The sequence below is a fragment of the Phaenicophaeus curvirostris genome, chromosome 15, assembly GCF_032191515.1.
Source record: "Phaenicophaeus curvirostris isolate KB17595 chromosome 15, BPBGC_Pcur_1.0, whole genome shotgun sequence".
Taxonomy (NCBI): domain Eukaryota; kingdom Metazoa; phylum Chordata; class Aves; order Cuculiformes; family Cuculidae; genus Phaenicophaeus; species Phaenicophaeus curvirostris.
In genome coordinates, this window is record NC_091406.1 from 2,013,808 (window position 1) to 2,031,193 (window position 17,386).

The 17,386-nt window shown below is 47.6% G+C and overlaps 1 protein-coding gene across 3 annotated transcripts in view; it reads left to right on the forward strand.

Annotated features, from left to right (window-relative positions):
* The window catches only part of FNIP1 (folliculin interacting protein 1), a 65,983-nt gene that overhangs the window by 42,136 nt on the left and 6,461 nt on the right, over positions 1 to 17,386 (forward strand). For 2 of the 3 annotated variants that reach the window (XM_069869366.1, XM_069869367.1), the window contains exons 7-14: positions 1,887 to 1,970; positions 2,965 to 3,036; positions 4,137 to 4,272; positions 4,815 to 5,016; positions 5,819 to 5,904; positions 11,945 to 12,091; positions 14,471 to 14,640; positions 15,940 to 17,362. In XM_069869366.1, the coding sequence (XP_069725467.1) occupies positions 1,887 to 1,970; positions 2,965 to 3,036; positions 4,137 to 4,272; positions 4,815 to 5,016; positions 5,819 to 5,904; positions 11,945 to 12,091; positions 14,471 to 14,640; positions 15,940 to 17,362 (2,320 nt within the window). The remainder of the gene's footprint in view (positions 1 to 1,886; positions 1,971 to 2,964; positions 3,037 to 4,136; positions 4,273 to 4,814; positions 5,017 to 5,818; positions 5,905 to 11,944; positions 12,092 to 14,470; positions 14,641 to 15,939; positions 17,363 to 17,386) is intronic. The other variant, XM_069869368.1, reaches the window with a different exon arrangement.

Here is a 17,386-nt window from a genome sequence, read left to right on the forward strand (position 1 = left end):
CTCAGGGCTTGGTTGTCCAGCTTAGTAGCCTGATGAGCTTCAGCACGGCTTCCCTTCCCCTTGGTTTAGATTGTTGACTTCCCAAGCAAGTGTCTCTGGTAGGAGGTGGATTCAGGGGCTTCCTTTTAAGTTTGCATTCCATAGGATTGCTCTATGTAAAATACACTTCTCTTGGGTTGGAAGTAAGGAGTGAATTTGATGACTTTGTTACTCTAACTGGATTTCCGGCTTTGACCTGATCCTAATTCTTGTGGTGCCTGTTAACTTCTCTCCTTCACACTGACTTTGATAAGACTACACCCAAGCATGGGCTTAAATGCCTTTCAGGCTCAAAAACTGTATCCCTCATTAAAATAAATCCCAGTAGTCCATTTATAATGGAAGCCAATTCAAGCTGTAAGAACCTATTATCTATTAAGTGCTTCCTGAATTTCCTAAGTCAGGAAAGTTAAAAATATGCATATTTCTCAGTATTTAGTATTCTTTGTGGGCTTCAGTTGTGGTTTTTCACAGTGCATGAGTGAGTGAGGTGCCCAGTCCAAGAGAGGCACTCACTTCATCTACTTTTAGGGTTTTGTTGCAATTTGCACTGAGCAAAAGTTCACTGTATCACCAGCATCGTTTAAACTGCATGTTCAGATTCAGACAGGTGTGGGCTCAGTAAGATTTTGGTGTAGCCAGTGCCACATGTTCGTCCGCACCCAGCTCTGTAGCGAGGGTGATGACCCTGCTGAGCAGGAGGGACAACTGCCCCGAGGGCTTGGCCAGGAGGTGTGGGCACCTAAGAGCAGGATTTTACAACACGAAAGGACGGGATTGCCTGCTAGAAGAGGATGCTGAAACTTTCTTTGTGATTGAACCGCACAAGTTTTCAGTCAGTTCGAGAGTGTTTGTTTACAGTTCCCATTCCAGCGCTGGGGGAGCCATGGGTAAAGTAGGTAAAGCTGTTAATCTGTAACTGCAGCGTCTCTAACAGCTGTGTTCCCCAGCAAAGACTGCTCCTGACTCGCTGTGAGGAGAAGGGTCTGGGTGTTTTGGCTGGGAACTCTTTGCAAGCTGCTTTTTTTAGATATGCTGGTGTGAAAGCAGAAAAGAAAACGTGGCCCCGGTCAAGTCCTTTCCTTTAGTGAGTGAAGACCTAAGAGAATGGAAGGTTGAGGTGCAGCCTTCATGTTCTGTATCATCAGAAAACTTTGAGTGAGCAATACTTCAAATTTAGGAGAGGGGCTGGCAATTATCTCATTAAATATACCCCTGCATTCTCCTGACTGTGTGTACAGTAAAAACGCTCTTACCCTGGTGTATCCATAATCCAGTGTTGCTTTTAAAATGGACTACAGGAACCAGTAACATTTATTTTCTATATGATCGTTTCACTAAACTGTTGGTACTGACTGTTATCAAAGCAAATACTTCAGCCTGTAATTTTCTGTTGGTTCTACTAAGATGAATTCCTGCCTCCTCCCCCTTCCTTCCCGTCGTCTCCGGCGACAGCGTTCATCAGCCGCCCCACCAGTGTGGGTGCTAAAACAAACATTGTACTCTGCCATGAATCTCCTGTTTGTGATCGAGTTAGGCTTGGAGCCTGCATAAATTAATCAGTTTTCAACTTAAAAAAAGAAGGCCATTGGAGAGAAACCCCATCCTTGTATGGGAGATGCTGTGAAGCTGGGTCTATTATTTCAGTCCTGTAAGGGATATATAGTCCAACTGTAAGCTGTATCCTTGAATCAACGTTCTTATTAAGCGTAAGAGCTCTCCTCCTGCCTACGTTGGTCTGCGTTTATGTTGGCTTTTATCTTCTCCCTGCCCTGGCCCCCTCCCTGCAGACTGTTCTGCTTTACTAACCTCATTCTTTCATGTGTATTTTACGTTTTGCCGTGTAGGTCTTTCGCAGCTTTGCAGCCCTAGGCGGGCATTCTCAGAGCAAGGTCCGCTCCGCCTGATCCGGAGCGCCTCTTTCTTTGCAGGTTTGCAGTGTGCTGTGTGCTGTGTGGCTAGTCTAGCTGATGTGACCAAACGGTGTGGGGTTGTAGTTTAGCCTTGGAAATAAGATTTTCATTTTATTTTAAATAGAAAACGGGCAGCAATGTCTGCTCTCATACCTTCTTGTATCCGTGCTTTAAATCCTCAGTGGACAGCAGGCATTTTCAGAGTCCTCTTTGGGGTCAGCTGGTCGTGTTGTTTTGTTGCAGAAACACACATTTAATGGAGTATTTCATATTTCTGGAAATAACATTTCATGATAGTGTCAAGCTGTTTTGCTCTGGACTTGTTCAACCAAACCGTAAAAAATAAAGCTAACCTAGGTTCATTTAAAATGGACATTTCTTGCTTTTAATGGATGAGTCTTATTTCCATGGCTGAGTAGCTTTTATTTCACATGTGTATTTGTAAAATATATCACATTTAAAGGCACTTGAGCCCGAGACACTTTTGATCTTGCGTATATGCAGACTGTGAATCTGAACAGCTTACGGCTTAGCTGAACAACCGATGCACTGCTCACTGTATACAAGTATTGATTTTTTTCAAGGCAGCATTGTAAAATCCTTTTTGAATTGTATATGGAAAGCCAGAGAAAGCCAGTACACGAATGAAGGCATGTTTATAGTGGTTCCTAGTCTATAGGGGTTTTGCCTATACGTGGAGTACTACCGAGTGACCAGCATCCTTTTGGGACATGAAAATTTCATTTAAAAATATCTGTGTAAAGAAACAAAGCATACTGGGTTTGCTTTGTACTCAAGTAGGTGCAGGGACTTCAGAAAAATGCATGCAGGCTTTTCAGATAAGTGTTTTGGCTTGTTCAGCTAAGCAGCCTTTCCTGGTGGTGGCCTTGTGCAGTGCTGTGCTGTTGATCTGAATTAATGAGCATGTTTTTGTTTCATTAATTACATGGAGATCTGCAAACAAGAAAGGAACTGTATATCCCCCTGCTAATTGGTATTCCTTGTTTTACAGTTCATAGCAACCCTATGGATATGCCTGGGAGGGAGCAGAATGAGGACAGAGACAGCGGGATAGCAAGATCTGGTAATGTCGGTTCCATGTGTTAACCCTGTAGACTCCATGAATATTCAGTAATAATTCTCACGGAGATATCTAGGCACCATCAAACAGTTCTTCCTTTGCTGAAATGTGATTGTTCTGGTTTGGTGTACATATAACTATTAATGCATACCTCTGTGCATACGTACAACTGTTGTAGGCGCTGAGGGTATTGCATTAGGAGGCTCGCAGAGATAATCTCAACAGCAGTTCAGTTTGTTAAAGCATGCTGCAAATAAGCCAGCCAAATTAAATATTGAAATGAGTTTGCAACATTTCTAAACGTACTTGTTCATAGAATCGTAGAATGGTTTGGGTTGGAAATGACCTCAAAGCCCACCTAGTTCCACCCCCTGCCATGGGCAGGGACACCTCCCACTGGATCAGGGGCTCCAAGCCCCATCCAGCCTGGCCTTGAACCCCTCCAGGGATGGGGCAGCCATTGCTTCTCCAGACAACCTGGGCCAGGGCCTCCCCACCCTCAGAGTTAAGAATTTCTTCCTAATGTCTCATCTAAATCTTCACCCTTCCAATTTAAAGCCATTGCCCCTCCTCCTATCACTCCAGGCACTTGGAAAAAGCCCCTCCCCAGATTTCCTGGAGCCCCTTTCCCTACTGGAAGCTGCTCTAAGGTCTCCTTGGAGCCTTCTCTTCTCCAGGCTGAACAAACCAAACTCTCTCAGCCTGTCCTCGCACAGGAGGTGCTCCGGCCCTCAGATCATACAGGATGAAGATTCAATATATTAGGCGCTTAAGGTTAGGATTGCAAAGGCTGTTAAAGGATGTGATTTATGTTACTTTTCACAGAGAATTTATTCCCTGATGCTCAGGGTTGATGAGCAAGGTGCAGCCTCTGTGTTGCTACCATGTAAAGCTGCAGGACTGGCACCCTTGTAGTGCTTGCTTATCTTGTTGATGTTATGATAAACTGGTTGTTTTTAGATAAGAAACAGAGGTAAGCAAAAGAGAAGGCACTTGAGAAGCAACATCAGTTGGACTCAAGTGGCTTCGTTTGGTTGCTGGTATTACTTTCCAAATGGTCTTTTGTCTGGAGAGATTTTTATTGATTCATCTTGTTATTGCAGCATCTCTTAGCAGTCTGCTCATCACTCCGTTTCCATCTCCGGGCTCGTCATTTAACAAAAGCTGTGCTAGCAGTTACCAGCGGCGTTGGCGTCGCAGCCAGACTACCAGCTTGGAGAACGGAGTCTTCCCTCGATGGTGAGCTGGGAATGAAAACGCTGGTTGCTGCCTGCAAATGTTCCACCATTGCCAGCTCGATTCTGCTCTCACATATGTACATCTGCTCAGGCTGTTGCTTTCTGCGGGGTATTTACAGAGGTGTAAGACAGGCTGCACTTCAATGCCTGAGCTTTTTTACTCTTCTTTGTGCTATTCATTGTTTTATGCTAACTAGAAACCCTTCAGCAGACAAACCGTAGGCTGTACGCTTGGGGATAAGATGCCCTAAAATGTTACTCAAAACACAAATCCTTGGCAGAGATGGGGGAGAACTAAAATAGCACGTTCTGATCTCACAAACACTTTGAATCTGGTTTCAGCTTTTGCAATTGCAGGATCAGTTAGTGGTTGCATGTAAAAAAATTGGTAAGTGGATGTTATCAAAGGTGATGATTTGACAACACATGCAAACAAAAGGTGTTTGTTGGAGTTAAATGTTCAAGAGCTGCACTATACAGAAACCCAAGGTACAGCTGGAAGCAGTGGATTACATTAACTTTCTATTTTCTTCATGCCTCAAGGTCCATGGATGAAAGTTTCAACTTGTCAGATGACAGCTCTGGTCCCAGCCCAGGAATTGTTAGGAAGAAGAAGATAGCAATTGGAGTTATTTTTTCACTCTCAAGAGATGAAGATGAAAACAACAAATTTAATGAGTTCTTCTTCTCACACTTTCCTCTTTTTGAGAGTCACATGAACAAATTGAAGAGTGCAATAGAACAGGTAAACACAGTCTCTTTGACTCTTGCACTTGTATTACTGTCTGTTCCCCTCGGCCCTGGCAGATTTAATTCCTGACTCTCGTTACTAGTTTACAAAAATGGGATCAACTTGCTGTTGAGTGTGGGAATTGCACCAGAGAAGAGCTTTTCTCCACAGTGTCTTTGCTGATGTTTCTTATTGCTAGCAAAAGCACAGCACAGAGTGAGGACAGAGCATGCTGTGTGGCGCTGCCGGGATTGCTGAAAGCTAGAACCGTCACTAGGCTGTGTACAGTGCCCAGCAAGCCCCACATCAGCCAAGAGGGAAAGGTGCTTTTCAGGTCATCTCTGCCTCCCTGCTTCAGCTGTGTCTGAGTCTGGAGAATCCCAGGGTCAGAATCTCTCTCTAGGCTTTTCCAGGCTGTAAAAAAATACTGAGCTTTTGTCTCTCTATTTTTAACCCCCCAATTCTGATGTGTAGAAAAATTTTCAGAGGTCGATGTTTCAAATGTGTGGTTTGATTTGCTTCAAATCTCTCTTCTAGGAAATACCATGGTTACTTTGCCATGGCAATGAAAACTTTGACCCCTTTTATGCCTTGAATGATGAAAAGCACAGAAGCAGCAGAGGCTGCAAATGCATGGGCCTCACCTATCTTTGCTCAGATATGAAAGTTGGCACTTGTACCATCGCTTTATCATTTAAGAAAAAATTCTTTGCATGACTAGTTCCATGAAAGATAAAGTCAAACACATGACTTTGTTTTCCATTTTCTGTGTTTCTGTAGCTACGTGTTACTTATCTGTTTAATGATTGTTTTCAAGGCTATGAAAATGAGTCGCAGATCAGCTGATGCCAGTCAGCGGAGTTTGGCATATAACAGAATTGTTGACGCCCTGAATGAATTCAGGTGAGCCCTTTGTTGACTATTTTTTGTCTCTGTTTCTTCAAAAGCACTCAAGTCTGTTTTAGAAAGATCTTTTCCTTGGTGCAGGATAAGTAACTTATAGTGTCTAAAGTCTTCTGCTGAAGTAAGTACAGTCATAGAATCGTGGAATGGTTTGGGTTGGAAGGGACCTCAAAGCCCATCCAGTCCCACCCCTGCCGTGGGCAGGGACACCTCCCACTGTATCCATTTGTTCCAAGCCCCATCCAACCTGGCCTTGAACCCCTGCAGGGACAGGGCAGCCACCACTGCTCTGGGCAACCTGGGCCAGGGCCTCCCCACCCTCAGAGTTAAGAATTTCTTCCTAATGTCTAAATCTTCCCCCTTCCATTTTAAAGCCATTCCCCCTTGTCCTATCACTCCCAGCTCTTGTGGAAGGCCCCTCCCCAGCTTTTCTGGAGCCCCTTTCAGTACTAGAAGCTGCTGTAGGGTCTCCCCGCAGCCTTCTCTTCTCCAGGCTGAAAAACCCCAACTCTCTCAGCCTGTCCTCATAGCAGAGCTGCTCCAGCCCTCAGATCATCTTCCTGCCCTCCTCTAGACCCGTTCCAACAGTTCCATCTCCTTTTGTTAGTGATTCCAGAACTGGACACACAGGACTCCAGATGGGGTCCTCACAGTGAAGGTGTTTGTGATTGCAAGCCCTTATAGTCTGTTTTAGATTTGCCCGGTGTGTACATCTGTTAGGGCTCAGTGTGAACAGGACACACATGATCAAGGTTTTCTGTGCTTTGGTTTGTAATGAAGCTCCCAGCAACCTCTTAAATTATCCTTTATGACCCATTGGGGTGGGGGGAAAGAATTGCAAAGCCACTTTAGGGAAATCTTCCTCTAGTGTATATTTTCCTGATGTGTGAGCAAAGGAAAACCTTTACCCTGCTCTGGATTCTAAAGGTGTTTAAGATAACCAGCTATCTTTTTGACACAGCAAAATGCAGTGCTGTAATCTCTTGCTATCAGTACCTGCAGAGCAGCTCTATTCACCAGTTAATATACAAAGCAAGCACAGCCCTGACATTTAACCGTATTTTCTTTCCATAGTTTAAGTCATGTGGAGGGAATTAAGATGAAATCCATCTGTTTCAAGTGATTCATCTCCTCCCAGATGGGAGTGGCAGGGTGCTTCCTTTTACAACCAGAGTAGAGCTACTTTTTGAAGACATGAGAGAAGACGGTGCTCTGATGTTGTAAAAAGAAAATCCTGACATCAGGATGTATTTTACCAAACAGGGAAGCATCGTGAGGCTCGCTCACTTTTCTACAATTCCTCTTACTACCTGAATGGCATGGATTAGGTCCTGTTGCAGGATGAAGGCACTGTGTGTTTCTTAAATGTGTCCAATTTCCTGAATTTGGGGGGAGGAGAGGAGTGTTGTGGAGGAAAATTCATGTTTTAACAGTTTGGAAAGGAGACGACAACAACCTCTGGGCGGTTGCAAGGGAGAGCAGAGGATATGGTCGGTAGGGACAAGAGGGAGGGACGAGCAAGCACGTGGGCCTGCGGTGAGAGCTGGATGGGATAAGCAGTGCCAAGAGAAGGAGCCGAGGGAGCTCGTGACTGCTGGAGCTGCAGATCCTGCCCAGGGGCCTGAGACGAGTTCAGCAACTCTGAGCAGCCACAGTGGTTCCTCTGCTCTCCCCGGCTCTGCTCTGCCTCTCCTCCCAACTCTCACCCAGCGCCGTCTCCCTACAGTCCTGCCCCTGGTGACACCACCTCCCCAGCTGGGGTCCCAAAACCTCCCAAAACATTCCCCCTCAAGATATTTTCATGAACTTTGCCCATTCTCCTTTGTCCTCTAAGTTAAACAGTTCCAGAGTGGTGGGGAGGGGCACGTATCCCGGGTACAACGTGGGAAAAATAACCCCGCATACACAGGTCAAATCCCCCTCGCTAACTTTTTCCTCCTTGGAGGAGACTCATGGTGCTGGGCTGGGACGGGACAAAGAAGGCTGCTCCTGTCGGGCCGTGGAGGCAAATAAAGTCCCTCCGGCCGTCGGGGTGGACGCTCTGCGGAGCCGCTGGGATCGCGCTCGCTCGCATCACACGGCTGTTGCGTAACCACTGGGAGCATGTGTCGAACGACCAGTTCATGCAGAGGTTTCCATGGTGATATAAATATTACTTTTTGGTAGTGCAACGAGATAAATTAAATCCAGTTGAATTTCATATAAATGAATTTCCCAGGGCAGCAGATTCTGGCAGTTCGTGGGTTTTGAAGTGAGTGCGTTCAGGGGCGCCCGCCTGCTGGTGGCCGGGGTGGCCGTGTGCGCTGGCACCGAGACGCTGTGTCTGTGACATCCAGGAGCCCCTCGCTTTTCGAAGCAATGCAGTAGGTGTCTAGTAAGGAAAAAAAAAAAGGTGTATTTGAATACTGAAGGTTGGATGCAAAGATGCTTTGGCGCAGGTTCAGCAAACCCATTTAGGCCCCTGTTATCTCTTCAGGCGTCTGCTTTCCCACTGAAGTCACGGGGAAGTCAGGAGCCCGGAGTCCTTTGGTGAACCTGAGACTGGTGTTGATTCCTGCCCTCTTAGCAAACTGTGCTGGAGGAAAGTAGAGTGCTGACTTCAGTGGGCTGGTGTTTCGAAAATGTAATCCTGTGCTGCTTTAACCCGTTGGAGTCTTAGCTTTGAGGAGGTTTAAGGTTCTCAAGCGTGGCTGATGTGCGCTCCTCTGGTGATGAGAATAACCTCGAGTCGCTGGGGCATTGGGGATGAGCTTCCCGTGATCAGAGGAGGGAGCGTGATGGCTGTACCACAGCCTCCTGCCACCTGGAAGGATCCTGCGCAGGAAGGTGCCGGGTGGTGGCTCAGCCTGCTGGCTGGCGGGGAGGGTGCCAAAGAGGGGCCAGGCTGCCTGGGCGTTTACAGGCGTTTGCTGGCTGAAGTGGGGAGAAAAGATGGCAGCAAACCAGACCCCGTTGCTCTTGTCATCTCATCCCGGGAAAAACAAAGCTGCCTTCCCCAAAAGGCTTAGGCTGCTTCTGCAAGGTGATGCTATGGAGAGCTTTGCCCTCAGCTCGGTGCCCAGCTCCGGGACTACCCTTGCATCATGATTCACTTTACAGCAAGTTATAATTTTCTAAAGCACTGGTGGATTTAGCTATTAGCGCTTGACTTAGAGGCTTAAAACCTTCTTCAGATGTCAGCTGTGCAGACACATGACTTAAGAAATAAGCTACTGTACTTGCATAAACATTTTGACTCGCCCGGTCCCGGAGGCCCATGCAACGCGCTGATAATACAGATTATGCGTCTGACTAATACCTGTGTGGCAAAGACGCAGGCTGGCAAGGAAACGCTGAACACAGGGCCTAGGGAAACACCTCTCAGCTTTCTGGCAGCCAACTCGAATCCTATTTTATGCCAGTAATTTTTAAGCAGCTTACGTGGTGCAGGCTGGCCCTGGTGCCAGCGTGGCCGCAGGAGCTGCGGGGGCTCCCTGCGCGGGGGCAGCCCTGCTCCTGTGCTCCTTGCAGCAGTAATTCCCTCACGCTGAGCTTTGCCGTGACGTGTCAGCCCCGAAAGAGCAGAGCAGCTCTCCCCGCGCAGTGCCGGCGTTGGAAGTGTTTCCCTGCGGGAGGAAGGGAGCTGCAGAGGGATGCTCTCATCCACCAGGAGCCATCTGGCTGCTTCCCTTTGTACAACAACATCCCTGACTGGTGCTAGAATCCAGGACAGAGGCCAGGAAGGTTTGTAGGTGTGTTTGGGTGAGGGTGAAGCAGGAAGCAGCACAACACGTCGCCCACAGCCGCGCGGTGCAGAGGGCGGCTGCTGCGGCACCACGTGCACCATCGCGTCTGCGAGCAGCAGGACCACTCGCCTCGGCGCCATCTGCGCCTGCAGAGCAGACAAACCCCAGAGGGTTTGCAGCAGGGGCTCTGCTCAGGTCTTCGTTTTCCTTTGGCCGGGCTGTGCTTTGTTTGGTTTGAAGCCGCTGTCACATGCAAAGGCATTTCCTGAGGGGCTCCCCAGCCCCTCTGCTTGCTGCACCCACCGCTGCTGCCGAGGTGCCTGTAAGCTCCAGGCTGGAGTTCACCCTCCCAGGAACATTTCCAAACATAAACCATTTAAAATGTCCTGGAACCCTTGCAAGAACAGTCTTTCATTAACTCAGCTTTCCCTTGGGTGCTGCTGCGCGATGCCGGCGTGGGGACGGCCAGCGGAGGGGAGGGGGCTGCTTGCCGCAGGCAGCCAAGAGGGGCCAGTCTGATGCTCCGTGGCTGCTGGTTTTTAAATCCAGTTAAATTCCCTGTAGTGTTTTGGCTTTTTTTTCTTGATTTATTTTTATTTTTTCCTGGTTTATTTTTGTTTTTTGTTGCCCTTCTTTAATAACTGGAAGGAGAGCGTTTCCCCCGGTGTTTGCCGAGCTGGAAAGCAGTTAATCCTTGCCCTTGGTCCTGTGGCGCTGCCGCCTGCGCTGGCATGGAGGGTTCCCTGCGCCGCAGTCACATGCCTGCTGGCCGCCCGCCAGGGCAATCTGATCGCTCTCGGAGGAAACACTATCAGTTGCAGATGCAGCCAGGGTTACCAGAATAGTAAATAACGAATCACAAGACTCGGTCTATCTTTTCAACAAAAACAAATATTTTAATACGTTGGTTTTAGTACAGAAGTAGTTTCTTTTTTTTTTCCAAAACAGCCGAGCTGCAAAAGGTTTGGTTTGGGTTAGTTTGCATATGAAGGAGAAATAAACTGTATTTTAGGTTAAGTCGGTGGATTTATCTTCTGCTTCTACAGTCAACTGTGTCAGGGGGATGGGGGGGATGGGGTGGTGTAGTTTCAATACTTGTTTTGAGCTTTGAAACTCATTGAGTTTTGAAGTCCCTGGACTTGGGGTTCCTCCCTTTCTTGGGCCTCTTTAACATCCGCTCCAGTTAATGGGCTGTGAAGAGAAAGCTTTCCCTTCATAATCCCACCTCTAGTCCTAACTTGCTCCTGCCAAGGCATGAAATCCCAGTGCCCCAGGAGCGCTGCACGGCTGGCGACCCTCTGATTCCTCTGCCCTGGGCGGTGCCGGTGTCACCACCTTGTGTCCTGCCTGTCGGGGCTGTCGTGCTCAGCTCTGCAGTCGGTCTGAGCTTCCCTCCCAGGAGAGGAGCAGCAGCAGAGGGTCGGGGCAGAGCAGAGCAACCCCAGGGCTGCTCAGAATGACCCAGCAAGCCCTTGGCGTGCGGTGGGTCTGGTGAGCGCGAAGGTAACTTCGCTTTCCCCCTCTCCTGCCCATTGACTGTTTTCTGGCTTTCCTGGCATGTTTGTGGCACAGCCAAATCATAGAATCATGGAATGGTTCGGCTTGGAAGGGACCTCGAAGCCCACCACTTCCAACCCTTTAGATTTTAGAGCAGTTTAACAGGGATCTGTGGGGGGTTAATCGGTGTTTTATTGCAGAGCCAAAGCTTTAATCATACATTTACTGTCCTCTGTGGGATCAAAAAGGGTGCGAGTGGTGCGTAATCCTTGAAACTGTAGGGTAGCTTTGACTTTCATACACTCTGTTTAAAGTTAAAGAAGTAACGTGGTCCCTGCTCTACAAATCCACACTTGGGTAGGTTTAGCCTGGAGATAGATTTTTTTAAAGCAAGAAGGAAGTTAAGATATTTTTACAAGTCGTTTGCACATGAACTTGCCCTGATCATAAATCAAGCAGAACTATGGAGGATTTACATGTCTTGAATAAAATGGAGAGAAAGCAGGGAGACAACAACAAAAAAAATCCTTCATTGCGTCTCCACTGGGAACAGGGCGGCCCTTGGCTTCTGGCAGCGAACGTGCTCGCGGTCAGTTGGGGAAGGGGCGTGAAGCACCCCTGGGGCTCAAATCTGAGGTGGGAGGCTAAATTCATAGTTTAGCAAACAACGTGGTTTGGATAAAGGTTGATGAGAGAAATTTTCTTTCCATTAGAAATGACAGCTGGAATGAAACGTTGCGGCAAATTCTTTGAACAGGGCTCTCTGCCTTTCACCGTTTTGTTTATTCTGCTGGATTTTCTGGTTTTGTGTTTTTTAGAACTACTATTTGCAATCTCTACACGATGCCGCGGATCGGCGAGCCCGTCTGGCTTACGATGATGTCAGGGACACCTGAAAAGAACCAGCTGTGCCATCGCTTCATGAAGGAATTCACGTTCTTGATGGAAAACGCCTCTAAGAACCAGTATGGTGGATTTGAGTTTTTAAATGAGATCTGTGTTTATGCCCTTTTATTTCAAACCTGAATCTCTTTTTAAAATCTGGGTAATCAAAACAATCAAAAGATCATCCGTAAGTGCTTTCCTTTTGAAACAAAAAAGAAATAAGACACTATCTCATTAAATTCCTGTTTCCCCACAATCTTGGTAGAGGGAAAACGTTTGAAACGCAGCCATAGGAAGCGCGTGATGGGTGTGTATGTCTGGAAGGGGGTGAACACACCTTATGAAATGCATTAATCTACCTTTCAAAATCAGCTGTCATATGATGAGCGAGGTTAGACACTCGGTAAGAGCCGTGTCTGTAGTGCTGTCTGACCGCAAAGTGCTATTAAACCTAACTTGGATGAAATGGCACTAAAAAACCAGCGTGCTTTGTTAGGACTCACCTTGCTGCCCGCAGGACAGAGCCGCTTGTTAAAAGCTGAGGAAGAGAATGTTCTTGATAAACTTGGAAGAATCTGATAAATTTACTCTTCTGTCAACACCTCATCCTCTTTCTGCAGGGCATGAATAGGGGAAGTTTTTAAAGCATTTGGCTCCACCGAAGTCCTAAAACGAGCACAAACATGTAAAGTTTGAATGGGAACCACGCTGCAAGGCCAGCTGTTAGCTCCAGGGTGGGGAAGGGGCTGCTGCTCACCAGCTTCCAGCTTTGGCACTGCCTTTGTCATCTTTTCTCTCCTCAGGGTGGGAGGGTGAGAATTAGTGGTCAGTGTCTTCCATCTTCTCCTGCCTCAGTGCAGGGGGAGAAACCACAGGGAGCTGCGAGGGCTTCGCATGTATTTTCCTAGAATAATTTCCTGCTGCGATGGGAGCTTTTCTAAGGATTAGCTCCTTCATCCCTGCCATTCTGAGCCCTATACCTCTTGGGTACATTTATTTGGTTGGGTTTGTTTCCTTGTTTTATTTTAAATATAATAAGATTTACAGTGATGGAGGCAAGAGGAAAATCAGACCCTATACCAAGCATTGGAACTGGCCGCCCAGGGCAGTGGTGGATCCATCCCTGGAGAGGTTCAAAAACTGTGTGGCTGTGGCACTTCAGGACATCGTGGTGGGCTGGTGGCTGGACTGAATGAGCTTAGAGGTGTTTTCCAGCCTTGATGATTCCATGATTCTACCCTTTTCGATGCAGTTGTAGATCTCCCTTCCCCCTTCGGCTGTCTCCAGTGAGGAAACAGGGCTAAATTTAAACTGCAGGGCTCCTGATGCTTGAAAACTATTGGAATAGCGCTGCTTTGAGGCTTGGTGATGTTTGACTCTTCCTCCCCAGCACCTGAGCTGCTGCAGCAGCCACCAGCACCATCTGTCGGCCTGTGGGAAGCTCTCGAGCTGCGCTTCTGCCTGCTCCTCCTGCCACAGAAAGGGACTGGGAGGGAAAACCATCCCTGCACAGAGCAGAAACCGTGTTCGGTCCTTACAATAAATGAGATGGTTAACGTTTTCCAGGTTTTTACGCTTTGCTTGCTTAGCTAGTGAACACTGTTCGCAGGTGTAGGGACACAGTCTTTGTGGCTGAGCTGCCTTTCTTTTATTGGTGTGGTGTTACAGAGCTTTTGGGGCTTTTATATTTGAAAAGGAGCATATGTGCTTAAATTGCATAACGGTCAGCTGAAGGAGCCTAGCACCGTGCTGTTTTACAGGGCTGGTAGGCAGAGCCTTCCTTCTCATCTGTTGTCAGAGACCTTAAAGGTCTGGGCTCTCCTTGGAGTTCAGAGGCTGTGCACTGCCACTGTTTTCTTAGAGTGAACAAAAGTAAATTGGATTTGAGATGTTTTACAACTTGCAAAAAAGGGAAGTCTCTTAAGTATTGCCAAACAGAGGAACTGAGATGCCACAAGTCTAAAATATTTCATTTTACTTTAAATGTGTGTTTTAAAAAAGAGCCTAGCAGGGTGGGAGGGAGGATACAGCCCTCCCTGTGCTCCCCAGAGAACAAGACCGAAGGGATGATCTCTGCTGACTTTGTTAGGTTGTTTCTGCACTCGCCATCCACATGGTGATAGGACAAGGGGGAATGACTTTAAACTGGAAGGGGGAAGATTTAGATTAGGCATTAGGAAGAAATTCTTCACAATGAGGGTGGGGAGGCCCTGGCCCAGGCTGCCCAGAGCAGGGGTGGCTGCCCCATCCCTGGAGGGGTTCAAGGCCAGGCTGGATGGGGCTTGGAGCCCCTGATCCAGTGGGAGGTGTCCCTGCCCATGGCAGGGGTGGGACTGGATGGGCTTTGAGGTCCCTTCCAACCCAAACAATTCCATGATTCTATGACAGTAGAACTGTTGTTGGTTTGACATTCTGAGTTCCTACCTGTAAAAAACCCACGTGGAACATTTTGCTTTCAGGTTTTTACCAGCGTTGCTGACTGCAGTCCTGACGAACCACTTGGCCTGGGTCCCCACCGTCATGCCGAATGGGCAGCCGCCCATAAGGATCTTCCTGGAAAAGCATTCTTCCCAGAGCGTGGACATGCTGGCCAAAACTCACCCCTACAACCCCCTGTGGGCACAGCTCGGTACGTGGCAAGTGTCTCTAAGGCATCCAACAGCTTTACAGGAATGGGTATGCGCGCGGTGGTTTTTATGGATGCTTGTTCCTCTTCCCCAGGTTAATTATTTTTTTTTAATTTAAAACAAGGCAAAAGTGGGTGTTGCAAGCTTAAAGGTGGTCACTGTATTTTTTTGTACGTGCTGTAATTTCTTAAGGCATTAGCAATCTTAAAATGGCAGCCAAAAGTAAAGCCCTCTTCGTCACCTCTGGCAGGTCGCTTTAGGTCACCTGCCCTGGTGATGACGGGGGATTCCAGGCTCCCTCTGGTTCTTCCTCTATAAGGAAAATGAGCTTTTAGTTTTTGGGATGCTGCTATCGATAAGCCGGGTTCTGGAAAGAGCAAATCAAGGAAATCCAACTTTTGATGAGACATGGACATAGTGTTAACAGCCAAAGGAGCGAACCAGTACAGGAAATCATGAAGGGTGAGGTCTCAAAGCCCAGTCAATCAAGCAGCTGGTCTTCTAATTGCTGAGCAGAGAAAAGGTCAGATTGTCCTGTTCTGCACAAACACTCGTGGAATTTAGTTAGGGAAGAGGAAGGAAAGTTTTGCGAGGTTGCCCTGTGCCGGTATAGGCAGGAATGACCAGGGTCTTGGCAAGAAGACTTGATTTCAGGGCTCATGGGACTCAAGGGATCCATTGAGGTTTGCTTGGATCCCTTGTCCCCCTCCTGCGTTCATGCACTGCCCAAACACCTCCAGAACAACCCACGCACAGGCTCTTCCTCACATGAATCTGGAGTACAGTCAAAAGAACCCATCCAACCCGCAGCAGAGCTCAAGGGGAGGGGAGACAAGGAGGTTGCCTTCAGCTTTGCACCCACCACAATCACTTTTTGCCCTCGTTCTTGGCACAGGTTTGTTTCTCTTTACACCTTTCTCTTAGTGGGTGAAAGTTCAGCCCAGTTTCCAGACTGTCCAGGGCAGTTCAGAGCAGGTGCCGCCTCGTTCTCCTGGCTATATAAGGAACCCAGGAGCTGAGCCTCCAGAGCTAGGCCCCGTGGTTAGGTGGTGCGAGTGCTTTCTACTGTGTGAGATCAGATGTCTCCCTGACCAGCGTGTCACCTTACAAACGATACCAACAGCATCTTTGGGATTCTCTGTATTGAAAACAAAATGCTAGCATAGCTGTCCTGGCTCTTCAGATTTAGTGTTTGTCTGTCATAGACCTGGCCTTTGGAAACTGGCCACAACGATTGTCTGATAGAGGAATCATTTATTTTGAAGAGGCAAAATAATTGTCTGTTGTATTTCCTGTTCTAGGTGACCTGTATGGAGCTATCGGATCACCCGTGAGATTGGCAAAAACAGTTGTGGTTGGCAAAAGGCATGACCTGGTACAGAGATTGCTTTATTTCCTTACTTACTTCATCAGATGCTCTGAACTTCAAGAAACTCATCTTCTAGAAAATGGGGAAGATGAGGCCATTGTCATGCCTGGAACTGTTATCACTACCACGCTGGAGAAAGGAGAAGTAGAAGAATCCGAGTATGTGCTTATCACGATGCACAAGAACAGGGGCAACTTGCTACCGACGGAGTCTGAGGAGATGAGAACTCCGAACTGCAGCTGTAGGTACTGCAAATGTCCCATCTCCCTCGCACAAAACATAGAAAGTGTTTCACATCAAGAGAGAGAAGACGCTCAAAACACTCCTAAGGCAGAGCTGGAAACCTCTTCAGATGAGAACAGAACTATTGTTCCTGACGATTGCCAGGAAGATGCTGTTGATGTCAAGCAACCACGACCCTGCCTGGACACAAAACTAGAGGCTGCGGTGTGCGCCGGGTCAGCTTCACCAGAGAAACGCGTGGTGATGGAATCTGGTTTGGAGCCAACAGCAAACGCGTGGAGGAACGAAGACTCGCTGGAATCGGGCAACCCGGCGGTCGCTATAACAAGGTCACCCGGCATCACTGTGGAAAAGAAGCCACCAGATAAGCTCTTCTGCGACGCGTTTCCTTGCGGTGCTGCTGAAGCTCAGACAAAGGTGACTTTCCTCATTGGAGATTCCATGTCACCTGATTCAGACATCGAACTCAGAAGTCAGGCAGTAGTGGAACAAATTGCGAGGCATCACAGCCCCCCAGCGACAGAGGAAGGAGCGTCTGCTGATCAGAGCTGTGACGCTAAACAAACCGTTGAGGACCAAAACAGAGACTGTGGGACAGCTGAACCCTTTCCTCAAGTTGTGAGTGAGCATCAGAGCTGGAATCCAAACCCATACAATGCTGAGAGCATGAGCCTGTTTGATGAATATTTTACTGATGACAGTTCAGTTGAAACTCGGACTATTGATGATATTCCAGGGCAAGCAGCTCCAGACCTTGCTCACAGCAGTAGTTTAGAGTTTTCTAACAAGCTGTGTACAAAGCCTAGCAAACCACCTAGTGAATTTTGTAAGTTCATGGACTCTGTTCGACAAGAGACCTACAAAAACTGCTTTAATGAGCAGGACCAAAGAGAGAAAATCTCCATTCGTGTCCCCCATGGGGACAGAGAAAATGTAGAGAAAAAAGTCGCCCCGGGAATTGATTGGGACATTCCAAGAAATGAGAGCTCAGACAGTGCCCTGGGTGACAGTGAAAGTGAGGACACAGGTCATGATCTAACTCGACCAAGCGGTAACTATTACAGAGGAGAACAAGAAGACTGGGCAGAAGAATATGAGATTCCTTTCCCTGGGTAAGTACTGTTCAGCAGTAGCAG